This window comes from Camelus dromedarius, chromosome 17, assembly GCF_036321535.1.
Source record: "Camelus dromedarius isolate mCamDro1 chromosome 17, mCamDro1.pat, whole genome shotgun sequence".
NCBI classification, from domain to species: Eukaryota; Metazoa; Chordata; class Mammalia; order Artiodactyla; family Camelidae; genus Camelus; species Camelus dromedarius.
The window spans coordinates 33329714-33343000 of record NC_087452.1 but is presented as its reverse complement, the minus strand read 5'-3'; the positions used below and the strand labels follow the sequence as shown (position 1 = coordinate 33343000).

General features: G+C 40.4%; 1 protein-coding gene across 7 annotated transcripts in view; it reads left to right on the top strand.

Annotated features, from left to right (window-relative positions):
* RBM6 (RNA binding motif protein 6) overlaps nt 1-10054 on the top strand; it is an 87529-nt gene extending 77475 nt beyond the window's left edge. For all 7 annotated transcript variants that reach the window (XM_031470360.2, XM_031470359.2, XM_010978263.3 and 4 more), the window contains 7 exons: nt 306-452; nt 2098-2193; nt 3351-3611; nt 5519-5593; nt 6293-6390; nt 8922-9051; nt 9810-10054. In XM_031470360.2, the coding sequence (XP_031326220.2) occupies nt 306-452; nt 2098-2193; nt 3351-3611; nt 5519-5593; nt 6293-6390; nt 8922-9051; nt 9810-9935 (933 nt within the window). In that variant the 3' untranslated portion in view covers nt 9936-10054. The remainder of the gene's footprint in view (nt 1-305; nt 453-2097; nt 2194-3350; nt 3612-5518; nt 5594-6292; nt 6391-8921; nt 9052-9809) is intronic.
* Nucleotides 10055-13287: the final 3233 nt, after the last annotated feature.

Here is a 13287-nt window from a genome sequence, read left to right as displayed (position 1 = left end):
ATTCAGGTGGATTTTAAAGATGATCATCTTCATGTTAACTATTACATATATGGAAAAATCAATGCCTTGTGACATTATAGGCAAGAACAGTGCAGCTCTTGGAAAAATGGACAGTGAGTGGCCTGGCTAAGTCTTGGCCCCTGGAGTAGTCCCCTTGGCCCCTTTAGGTTTTTTGATTTAGTCTCTTCTTACGCTTGAGGGAGAGAGCTGCTCTTGCCCTCAGAGGGGAACTGTGCTCCTTAGACCTAGAATTACTGGAAAAGTGAAGCATTCTGTAGGCTTAACTGTTTCCAACTATATCGCAGCAAGAAGTCTATGTGCCTCAGGACCCTGGGTCACCTGAGGAAGAAGAGATCAAGGAAAAGAAACCCACCAGTCAAGGAAAGTCAAGTAGCAAGAAGGAAACATCTAAAAGAGATGGCAAGGAGAAAAAAGACCGAGGAGTGACAAGGGTAAGACGACTTGTGAATCTGCTCCCTTTTCACATAATTACAGATTAAAATAAAGGCATCAGAGACAGACAAGATCTGGGTTTGCGGTGTAAAGTCACGAAAAAAGCAGGCAGTCTCCTTGCCTCTTACAGCCTGTGGTCACTCTCTTTTACAAATGCAGAAACAGTGGGTGGTGGAACAAAGTGGCTCAGCTCAAACGCTGACACCTCAGCTCCACACAGTTTTACTTTCTTTTTTTTAAATGTATTTTTAGTTTTAGTTTTAGTTTTAGTTTTACTTTCTTACATCCCTTTTCAGTGCTTGACTCCATATACACATTTCTATAGGTATAATTGTAGCATGAGGTGCCATTTTGTATTCTTTATTCATTTTACATTTGATCACAAGTATTTTTCCATTGTTCTATAATACTCTTTATTACCTTAATGCCTGTATGGTCAAAAGTCATAGTAAAACTGTACCCTTGTTTTCTTCATCATGCTTACATTGTTTGTCTTCCCTTTCTAATTTTATACAGTTATAATATGCAGCATTTAGTATTTTATTTCTCTTTTAAATTACTTCCTTAGGATAAATTTTCAAGAGCAAAGATGATGAACATTTTTATATGTCCTGACATAAAATCAAATTATTTGCCAAAGAAGTATATTGATTTACTCTGACACCAGTTATACATTAATGCAAAATGATGAATTTGCTTGTGGCTCAGTTCATAACTTGTCTTTTTTTCCCTTCTAATATTGCTATCTAGATATACAGAGAGAGTCTGTCTGGGAACTTAGACTTTGTTTTTTCTTCCAGTTTTATTGATACTATTGACATACAGCACTGTATAAGTGTAAGGTGTACAGCATAATGATTTGAGTTACACACATCATGAAATGATCACCACAGTAAGTTTAGTGAACATCCATCATCTCATATAGATACAAAATAAAAAGGGAAAAAAATTTTTTTCCTTGTGATGCGAACTCAAGATTTACTCTCTTAACAACTTTCATATATAACATACAGAAATGTTCATTATATTAATCATGTTATACATTACACCCCTAGTCCTTACATATCTTATAATTGGCAGTTCGTACCTTTTGACCACCTTCATCCAATTCATCCTCTCCTCCCCCGATCCTCACCCCCAACCTCTGGTAACCACAAATCTGATCTCTTTTTCTTTGAGTTTGGCTGGCTGTTTGTTTGTTTTTCTACCCCTCCCCATTTTTTCTTTTCTACAGCACAATGTTAGTTACTGGTGCACAGCATAGTGATTCAACATTTTTTTACATTACAAAATGATCACAACTGAGAACTTAAACTTTAGAGTCATACTAGCTTAATATTTGGATTCTGCTTTTGCCACTTATTCTTTCTAACCATATTCTCAATCATTTGTAAAATGAGGATATCAATGCCTATCTAGGAAGATTTGTAGTAAAGGCTGAAAGAGATAACGTATGTAAATGCCCCATCTGGTGCCTGACATATAGTAATCTTCAATTTATACTAAATGTGATGTTTTTAAAGGTTTTTTATTTTGGAATAATTATAGCAACACTATAGATATTTCACAAATTAGGAGGTTTGGAAAATCAGACTAATTTCAACAGGGTTAACTCATATAAAAATTACCTGGGATTTTGATTAGTTTCAGGAAAGTGCCAGTGAGGGGACAGCCCCCTCAGAAGATGTCTTTAAGAAGCCTCTGCCTCCCACTGTGAAGAAGGAAGAGAGTCCCCCACCAGTAAGGCTAAGCTGATGTCCTGGGATAGGGCTGGGGCTAGTTCCACATGGGAAAGAAAGGTCAAAGGTTGATGCCTCACTTTGATGTTGGTCCTTTAGCTCTCTGTGTCTTACAAATAAGGATTCCTTGAATATAAGCATGAGGTAAATTTTCCTGTCTCCTAATGGGGTATTACTGGAGAATCAGAGGCAGAATCAGAATCTGTCCTTCTCCCCTCTTCCTTGTGCCATTCCCACCAAAGCAGGGCATGCATGGCCTTTTAAAGTTAGAATCTTGGTCTTGTTAATTCTTCTCTACTAAATGACCAAGGAAACCCATTTGCCTGGCCCCACTGTTTCCTACCTTTTGGTGCTGCATGAGAATCTAAGTGTGGAGTGCACGCATGGTCATGGTCATTTTTATAGTGTGCCTACTTGGCCAGAGTGAACAACGCTAACATTGGTACCCATTTTTTTAGATGCCATAAAGTGATTGGCTCAATCCAATCAGTTATTTTGATTAAATATAAATGGATAACAATAGAGACTGTTTATATGTTTTTATTTTGATTGATCATAGGCCAATGACCTTGCATCATTATTTAATATTTCCTATAAGCGACTGATACTTTTTGCCTGCTCCACATTTTTTAGTTCAATGTAACATCTATCCAACCATGTAGTTTCCTCTGCCTTACTCAGGAGCTGGATCTGTCTACCTGGATATTTATCATTCATTTGCTTTTAGTCTATCTCTTAAACCTCTTTTGCTATAGGGGTTACTGTAGCCTTGGTGGAATTTATCTTTCCTTTTCTCCATGAGTAAAAGTGACTTGGGAGATGATTGCTGTCTCTCCCTCTTTGTAATCTGTAACTTTTAAGCTCTTTTCCTGTGTTCTCTGTCAGTTTCCCTTTCTCTTCCTTCTCTCCACTATTCTTTTGCTAGAGTCACTTCTAAGGGAATCTTTCTGGCTTATCTCAGTGGGCAAGAAGAACAGTCAAGCTCAAGCCATGTTGCTTCCATCTGGGAAATAAGCAATGTGGTCAGTGGGCCTATTTTGAACCCAGTTCATTATTCAGACTAAAAGAGAAGAAATGAAATGCCCATATTAGAATATCCAGAAAACAGGCCGTGGATATAGGTTGAGTTTATGTTAACTCCTGGCTTTCTCCTTCCAGCCTAAGGTGGTAAACCCACTGATTGGCCTCCTGGGTGAATATGGAGGAGACAGTGACTATGAGGAGGAAGAGGAGGAGGAGCAGACCCCTCCTCCACAGCCCCGCACAGCCCAGCCCCAGCAGCGGGAGGAGCTGACCAAGAAAGAAAACGAAGAAGACAAACTCACTGACTGGAATAAACTGGCTTGTCTGCTCTGCAGAAGGCAGTTTTCCAATAAAGAAGTTCTGATCAAACACCAGCAACTCTCAGACCTGCATAAGGTATTAGGGGAAGGGCCCTGACCTTTTGAATTTTTGACTCTTTACCATCAATGAGCATCGAGCAGAGAATACAGAAGCCTGTGCTGTCCTTCCTCAACCTTATTATCCCCAGCTCCTATAATTAAATCAGTTCAATTAAAAAATAAATTTTTCCTCCCTTTTTGTTCATTGGTTGCTCTACTTTAAAACTGTGTCCACCTTCAAAAAACTTCACTGTGTAGACCCAAGGCAAGGAGCATGGCTGGGGCTAGAGAACCAAAAACAGAGGCTGTGCTGAAGACAGGAGAAGGAGTCGTAGAAAAGGAAACTCATTGCTGGGTTTCTCTTAGTTCTACCATTAACCTGACAATTGGACCTCAGATAAGGCCTGTTTCTTCTTTGATACTTGATGGCTTCACCTGGTTCTGTCTGACTCTGACAGTGTGCCATTTTCCCCAAAGGTGGGTCACATTCTGTCATCTCTTCATGAAGTGAGTTATTGCTATAAGCCATGCCACAACAGCTATTCTTGGGATGTTAAACTGATGTAAATTGATCCTCCCTTGCAGTCTTCCCACTTACATGTACTGACCAAGGAGCCAAATTCTGGACAAGTAAATCCCCTAGATGAACTCATGTTCTCAGTAGAGAGTAATTTCTCTCGTACTTCTTCTCTAGCAGATGTTGCTAGAGCAGGTGAGGGGATTAGATTTAGGTTTTCTCTCAACGTAAAACCCAAAGTCTTATGTGGCTAAAGGCTGAGAGGCTCTGCATTTGGTGATAAGCATACCTCTTCTTCCAGCTGCCTCGGCTGAGGCTCTGCAAAGTTTCTAGGATTCTCGGAAGTTCTTTCTAACAATCCCTGCAATAGACTACCTCCCAAGTCCCTTTGACCTTCTGGAATTCTGAGTCATCAGACCAACATATTTAAATTTCAGCTCTCTGATGAAAATGCTAATAAATGGCTAAAAAGATAAAAAGTAGTTGTCAGAGGTATATATAGAATAGATAAACAAGATTATACTGTATAGCACATGGAAATATATACAAGATCTTGTGGTAGCTCATGGTGAAAAAGAATGCAGCAATGAATGTATATATGTTCATGTATAACTGAAAATTTGTGCTCTATACTGGAAATTGACACAACATTGTAAACTGACTATAACTCAATAAAATAAAATAAAATAAAATAAAATAAAATAAAATAAAATAAAATAAAATAAAATGTAGTTATCAGGAAAGAGGAGCCAGAGTTCTGATGAATCCAGAAACTGAATTCATCCTGGAATGTAGAACGCAGACTGTAGCACTTTTCCTTTCCTTGCAGTGATCTGGTGCAAAGAATCCCTTTTCTGCGCAAGAGCTTTTCTGGACACCTTAAGTTTCTTATATATGCCAGAGGGCATCGTGTAGTGGAGCCATAGTTGAAGAATGTGGGACCCTCAAGGAGTATAGGACTCTCAGAGCAATCTATTTGTTCTTTCATGACCTTGGGGTTCGTTTTTTCTGTGGGCTTTAAAGAGTAAATAGTGTCTGAGGATGGCAGGTGGTGGCAGTAGGCAGAGCGTGTCGGCATTTGGTTTTCTTCACTGGTTTATTCAGATTTCCCTCTCCCACAAGTTTTACCTTAGAGAGATGTAAAATAGATTGATGTCTTCCAGATTTTAGAGAGAAGTAGGATAAAATGTGTGCCACAGCACATAACTAATCTATGTGACAAGCCAGTGTTAGAACCTGGGTTCCCATTGCTGAGGCTAAAAGCAAAACCAGTTAGGGATTGTTGCTTGCAGGGTACAGTGATCACTTAGGAGAGTTGGTCAGTGAAAGGAGTTTCGGTCTTAAAGCAGCTATCAGGAAAGGCCTAGAGGCATTTCTAGGACTGCTTTTTTTTAGACTTATACTCATAGAACTCCCTCTCTTCTTAGCAAAACCTGGAAATCCATCGGAAGATAAAACAGTCTGAGCAGGAGTTAGCCTATCTGGAGAGGCGAGAACGGGAGGTAAGTGTGGTGACCTGTTACTCCCTTGACCTCAACTCTTTTTGCTTTCTGGTGTAACATTTGTAGGCTGTGCTGAGGATAAAGAACAAAGAGACCCCAAAAGATAGTGTATAAATTTCTCAAAACTCATCAAACTACATTAAAATGGGTGCATACTGTAAATTATACCTTAATAAAGCTGATATTTTTTTAAAGGTAGTGCTAGAGTCTCTGCATAAGTCAAATAATACTCCTTTTTCCTGCCCACCTTTTAAAATCAGTGAAGGAGTGTTGGAGAGGGCTGCTGAAATAGCATCTTTTACTGTTAAAGGCCAAGTTGGAAGAAGTTGCTTAGTGTGAGAGCCAATGGACTTGCTCTCTAGACCACACTGTTAGGCAGACTCACCTGTCCAGCTACAGGCTTCACCTCACCAGCCCAAGGCAGGTATATGTGATGGTTAGAGAGCTACCAATGGATGCCTACTGGAGAGTGCCTCTTCCTCAGAAAAGGCAAATATAGCGTATCTTCCCAAATTTACCAGTCAGAGAAGCCACTACTTTCTCAAGAATAGTGTATAAAGGAGCAAGAGATTCTAGGAGTTACCAGTTCAATTCCCTTTGCATTAGAAGAATTATCAGGAATAAAGTTAAGCTTTCCCACTACCCAACCCCCTCAGACAGAAATATAAATATCAGATCTGTTCTTCTGCTTACCAACAGGGAAGGTTTAAAGAAAGAGGAAACGATCGCAGGGAAAAGCTCCAGTCTTTTGATTCTCCAGAAAGGAAAAGAATTAAATACTCCAGGGAGACTGACAGGTAAGATATACTCTTCACTCAGCCTAGGCCTCAAGGCCTAGTGATGAAACCATCTCCTTCTCCAGCTGTGCTGCTTTTTTTCTTTCAGGGAGTAGGTTATCGGGAGTAGGTTCTTTCTGAACTCTTGAGCATGAGGTTCACCCCAGCATTTTGACTACCTGTCTTAACACACAGGGAATATGTACATTGGCATCAAAGAATCGTTGGCTGCTTAGCTGTAGTAGCCCTGGTTGTGAACCCTTTCTCTTTTCATCAGTAATGCTGTACCTCCTTATCAGCCTGATAAGAATGTCACACTCTTGGACCTTTTCTCTAGGGAACATCCGTTCTCATACATAGGTGCTGAATATATGGTTGGCTGCTGATGGAGATATATGACTTTCCTGTGCTTGTTTCTGGGCATATAGCTCCAAAATAATGAGTCCGGAGTAGTATAGGATTTGCTGATAGTCCATGGTGTACAGGTAGTGCACTAAGTGCAAGAAATATTTGGGTAGACAAGACATACATTATCCTTGACTATCTGAACACAGAATAAGGAAGGCTTAGGTGATACGTTGTCTCATAGGGCAGACTCAGAAATCTGATGGAGAAGGGGAGGGCATTTCAATTGGAGGGAACTGCATGCTTCATGGAGGAAAGAGAGAGAGAGGTCATGATGCATTTGAGAAGTTGTAAGTAGCTTGATGGACTGAACACTGGAGATATGTGACTGAGTGACAAGAAGATGAGGCTGGCACAACAGACCCAGTCCAGTTCATGAAGTTCATGCTCCTTGAGTACCATGCTAAGACTTTGTCTTAGGGCAGTGGGAGGGTTATGAAATGATTTTAAGCAGGGAATTGATTTAGCAAAACTTGAGCAAGTCTGTGTGCTGGTAAGCAAACAAACTAGTAGCCAGGATAGATTTTGCCTACGGGGAAGGGGAAGATGATTGATGGAGAAAGGACCCTAAGAAGGCTAGATGGGGTCTGGGGCTCTGGCATTCCAACTTGTTTGTTCACAGCTCACAATAAGAGATTATTTTTGAATCATGGCCCAGTAATCGTGCATGTGTGTATGTAAGTAACCGAAAAAGAAATCTTCCTGAAAAATACTTCCTTACTGTGTGCAATAAACTGATATTTTTACTCTAGTCTATTTTATTTGCATTTTTAAGAAGTGCTAAGGTGGGACCACTTAATCAATGTAGCGTCCTATTGGGTCATTCACTGCAGTTTGAAATACACTGGACTAGGACAAAAGTGAAGGAGTCAGCCAAGAGGAGGAAGGGCACCTTAGCCCTGAGTCATTGGGCTGGATGTAGAAAGAGACCATTCTCTAGTCTCGGTACCTTTCACACCACATTCTACTAGCTCTTCTCCTTCTTAGTCTTCTCTCCTGCTCCTCTTCCTTTTCTGGGTAATTCCAGATATTCTCCAGGACTCTGCCCTCAGTGTTCTTTATTCTTGCTGCTCCACTCTCTTGACCTGGACTATCTATGGTACCTCAGGCCTTAGCTACCACTAACAGGCTAACAAGTCCTGTGACTATCCCAAGTCAGTTCTGTTTTCTGAGTTCAAAATCACTATTTCTATTTACCTCCTGGGTATGACCTCTTGGACACCTCTCAGGCTCTTCACACTAAACAATTACTCAATATTATATTCCACATTATACTCTAGTCCAGTCCTGCTAAACCTACTGTATTCCTATTTCAGAGTAGTAACATCATCGCATCATGGTCTGCCTGGTCTGACCCAGTCTTCCGCCTTTATCCTGTATGTCATTATTGGCCACTTCCCTAATTAAGTCTTGCCTCCTTCCTAACTCATCTTCAAATCAGACTGCTTACTCTCAATCTTTGCTCTTCAGTCTTCTGTCCATTATCTACCATACCACCAAAATGACCTTTGTGAGCAGAAATCTCCTAAAACTTGACTTTTTGTGAACATACACCTGCCTAGAGGGAGGCCTGGGTTCCAGGGATTCTTTGCTTGGAGGATGAAGTCCAGAGTCATGATTTAGCATGATGTTAAAGGCTTTTCACAGTATGGCCCAAACATCCTGTTGTCAATTCCTACCACTTCTCTCCTAGACAAATTATATTCTTTCACTTTTCTTTGCTGAGTCCTCCTTTCCTCCCATGCTTTTTCTAGCTCACAAGCTCCTCGTTTAAGACCCAGTTTAGATATACCCTCTTGTTAGAATTCCTCTCATTTTTGGTGATGCCCCTTCGGAGTTTGTGTTCCCTCTGTTGTATTTCCATAGTAGATATCTGCTGATGCCACATCCATTGCTGAGCTCCTCAATGTGCTCTAAGCATCTGTTGACATATCCTTCTCACATCCTTCCCCATGAACAGGGTCAGGTCTTAGTCGTCTCTGTATCTGCAGGAGAAAGCCTGTTGCATAGATAGCAGGCACTCAGAGATATCATTTAATAGACTTAAGAGGAGGCAAATCTGAATCAAGAAGACAGGTTTTTTATTGGGCTCACAAACAGGTCACTTTGAGAGTGCTGATGTCTAAGTATGTCTGCTTCTTTTGCAGTGATCGTAAACCTCTTGGTAAAGAAGGCATCGACAACAGCAGCAAAGGAGGCTGTGTCCAGCAGGCCACTGGCTGGAGGAAGGGGGCAGGCCATGGATATGGCCATCCTGGGTTGGCTTCAGCAGAGGAGGTGAAATGGTTTTCATCTTGTTGGGGATGGCATGAACCTGAAATATACTTAATTTTCTCTCATTCTGTGGCCCAGAGCTGTGTCCTTGTCTTTTGGATGGGCTTTCTCCACTGCTGGCAGAGAATATCAGAGCTGGGGAACCCATCAGTCTTGATTACTGGCTTGTAGCTAGGCATGCTAGGCCTTTTGCTATTTGGTTGGTGCTGGGAAGGGGAGTGATAAGTTGGAATAAGACTCATCTTACTCGTCCTTAGAGTAAGACCTAGGGGCAGTGTGGGAATCAGTTTGAGGCTGAAGAATCATTTGATGAAAAGAACAAGGGAACCAGCAATAAAAGGCACAAAGGCATCTCAGAGAGGAATTGTCATCAGAGATCTTTGATGGTTGAAATTTGAGGAACATGAAGTTAATCTTGGTTCCCGTAAAGGGCCTCGCCCCTCATGGTTCAGGAAAAGAAGAGAAGATAGAAAAGGTGGTAAGAGGGAGCACTGCACATTTTGTGTTGGCTTAGTCCCCCTCTGAAAATGCTGAGTATAGGAGATTGGCTTCTGCTATTTCTGGTGTTGAATCTTGTGTCCTGAAATCATGGCATCACCACCCTCCTTATTCATCTTGAGTGTTTGTTTATTAATTAAACATTCTTTTAAAATTCCTCTATTTTGTGTTCCTCACTAGTCCAGAAATGCTTATAGTCAAAGACCAGCTCTGAGGCTAATTAGTACATAGCACCCACTTCATTGTTCATCTTTGTTTTACAGACTGAAGGCCGGATGAGGGGGCCCAGTGTGGGGGCTCCAGGAAGAACCAGCAAGAGACAGTCCAATGAGACTTACCGAGATGCTGTGCGAAGAGTAATGTTTGCTCGGTATAAAGAACTCGATTAAAGAGTGGAGACAAGTCCTATAGGACAGAGCCTCCTTCTTGTTTTGTTTGTCCGTCTCTCCTTTTGTTTTGTTACTGTTCTTGCTGCTAGAACTTTTTTAAATAAACTTTTTAAATGTGATTTTTTTTTTTTTTTTTTTTTTTTTTTTTGGTGGCTTAATTTTTCTCCCATAGATGGGTGGGAGGTGGGGCTAATGGTAGCAGGGAGAGAGTCCTTTGATGTGAGCCCATTTGAGGTGATGCTGAAATGGAAACAAGGGAGGGCTGTAGTGTGCCCTGGAACACTGCCTAGTATGTGACCTTTGAACTCTGGCTTGTATGAATATTGTCAGATTTTTTTTACATTATTTTCCTAATCTCATTAGTGAAAATAGCATCTCACTCATTGTTTGTTTCAATTTCTTTGATAACTGTGGAGGCTGCACATATTTCCATATGTTGGTTTACTACTTCTTAGACTTTCAAAAGTCCTTTTCCAACTTTATTTTGGGGGCAGGGGCAGGGGAAGCAGTGTTGTGACAACTCTTTTTCTAAGTGTCTGCTAGCTGTTCAGTGCTTCACACATTGTGATCACCTCAGCAAGTTGGCATAATGAGAATTACCACTCCTCTCCAGCCACTGCCCCAGCTTTTCCTTCCCTCCATGGCTAGAACTCTCCAAAGAGATGTCTGCCCTCTTTCAAATCTTGCTTTATTTCCCACTGTATCACTCATACCATTTCACAGAATTTGCTTCAAAAGTGAAACTTGTTTTTGGTTTTTTAAAAAATTCTTTGTAGTTAAAAGGACTACTGTATCCTACAAGCCTGTAATTTCTGAGAAATTATAAATTAAAATCTGAGAAAAAATAATTTCTCAAGGTAGCATATACTAAGAATGCACTTCTCAGATATCTCAGGGAAAGAATATTTCTTAGGAAGAGAACTGCGTGTTTAGAAGAACATCTTGATTGTATGAGGTAGGGGTTTGTAAACTTTTCTGTAAAGAGGTAGAGAGTCAATATTTTAGACTTTATAGGTCGTGTGATCTCTGTTGCAACTATGTAGCTCTGTTTGTAGTCAGAAGGCAGCCATACGCAATACATAAACAAGTGATTTTGGCTGTAAAGTGATTTGGTCCAGGTAAAGCTTTATTTACAAAAACAGATTATAGGCCAGAATTGGCCTAAGGGTTGTGATTTGCCAACCCTTGGTCTAAGGACATAGTCTGGATGCATAAGGCAGGACCAAGAAGGCGTCTATAAAAATTGAGTTGAGGGGGACTGGCATTTTGGAGAGGATGAGCACTGAGGAGAGATGGGAGTATACCAAGGAGAAAACATTTCTAGTGATAGGAATAGTAAATGTGAATTTAAATTGTTTGCCATGCTATGTCCGAATATAATCCCTTTCTCTTAAACTTTTTTCTTTTAATCCCCACATGCCACCCCTCTTTCTCTTAATCTTTAATGTCTTTTTATTCTTCCAAAAGAGAAAACAGGAGTACATTCCTTAGGGCTGAGGAGACCCTAGTTCTGGGCCTTGCTACCACTAGTGCATTTCAGAAGATGGGCCATTTGAATCTTTCAGCCCCAGACAGGAGTACTCCAAGAGTCTTTCTGGTCTAACTGATGGTCTGCAGGTGCACCTGTGATGTATCTCATTACTCTCTGCCTGGCCTTCACTGAGTAGGTCAAGACACTTTTTGGAATCTGGTCCAAATTTGTCCTGCACTGGCCAGACTAGGTTTTCCTTCTAACTTTGTGTCATCCTATTGGGTTAAGCCTGAGCTATGGAACACATCCAGCTGTTTGCTATTGAAGACTCCTTAGAAGTTACTTGGTTGCCCCAGGTTATTGGTTGCCCAACAAAAGCACTATCAGGTTATTAAGTGGTCACTCTGAATGTTTTGAGAGCCTACTTTGTTACTAGGGCATATAGCATGACCAGTGTTGGTCTTTGTGCCCATGGGACTCAGTCTACTGGGGAAGATGAACTTTGAACAATTTCTGATGTGATGAGAAATGCAAGGGAAAAGTACAGTGAGCTACTGGGATGGTGTGACATGGACTTGATTCTCATTTGGCGGCGGCAGCATCTTCCCTGAAGTATTTAAATTCTGACACTCAAAGACTGGTTTGGGCCATTGCCTAGTTTTGTTCTATTTTGTTTTCTAGTTTTATTTTGCCACTTTAGTGGAAATTTTGCATTTGGAAATAAGATCTAAAGTATTACATTTTTAAAGCAGTATTTTGCTTATTGTTGAAAGTAGAAATGGGTGTGAAAAGTGTGTCGCCTTGGGAGGTTCCCTGAGGCCTTTGATCAGAATGCCAGCTACATAAGGGCAGAGATCTTGGGTAATCTTCTTCAGTACTATATCCCTGGGGCCTGGTTCAGGGCCTAACACAGTAGGCACTCAGTAAGTGAGTGAATAATGCTGAGTTCATAGGTCTATGGTAAATACTTGTTGAATTAAATTTTGATTGCATATCTTTCTCAGTTCATCAAAGCCTGTCTCTGACAAAAGAAATTAGTTTCTTGGTATAGGCAGGGGTTCTTACATAAGTCTTTTTACTAATTCTAAAGCAGTAGTTCCCAGCCTGGGACCAAAACATGTGAACTTTTTTTTTTCTTTTGCCAAATGGTGGGAAATTAAGGGAAAAAAAAGAAGAAGACTAAAATCATCGTTTCATTAGAGAACTTTTTTTACATCAAAAAAAATAGGAAAAGTAGACTTAAAGGACTTTCCTTTATTCTATGTTGAACATATGTGGCTTTATTTAAAATTAAAACAAAAACCCAACCTATTCCATTGTCTTTGTTTTTTGTACTTAGCTGAGAACTTGTTAAACTTCTCCAGACCAACATCAGCAGCCAGACAGGCCTTTAGGGGCACAGCCTTGGAGCTCAACAGGGCAGTGTCCACAAAGAAGGTCAACTACCAGAGAATTTTGAAGATAGCATTTCCCTCTGGATGGAATCCATCTTTTTTTCTAGACACCTTCTTCAAATATTTGAGAATGACTATATACCATTTATGAACAGCCATATAGTTTTTATAGCTGGTAATGAGCCTAGCCCAGCAAGAACCTCAGGGATGCTCAGAAGTGCTTACTGAACTGCTTTGGAAACAAGGCAGACTGCTAGTGGCCATTAATTAAATCTAGCTGGTTCTGGATTTTTGGCATCTGCATCATCCATTGCAGGCTTTGCAATGACCCATTTATGTTTAACTTTTAAATATTATTAAACTAGTATTTGAGTTCCTCCTGGAGGTCACATACATTTACTTTATTCTGATGATAAAAGTTTTACATATATGTGCACACTCCCCCTATAAGTTGGATATTATACATAGATACACACACAGATGCATA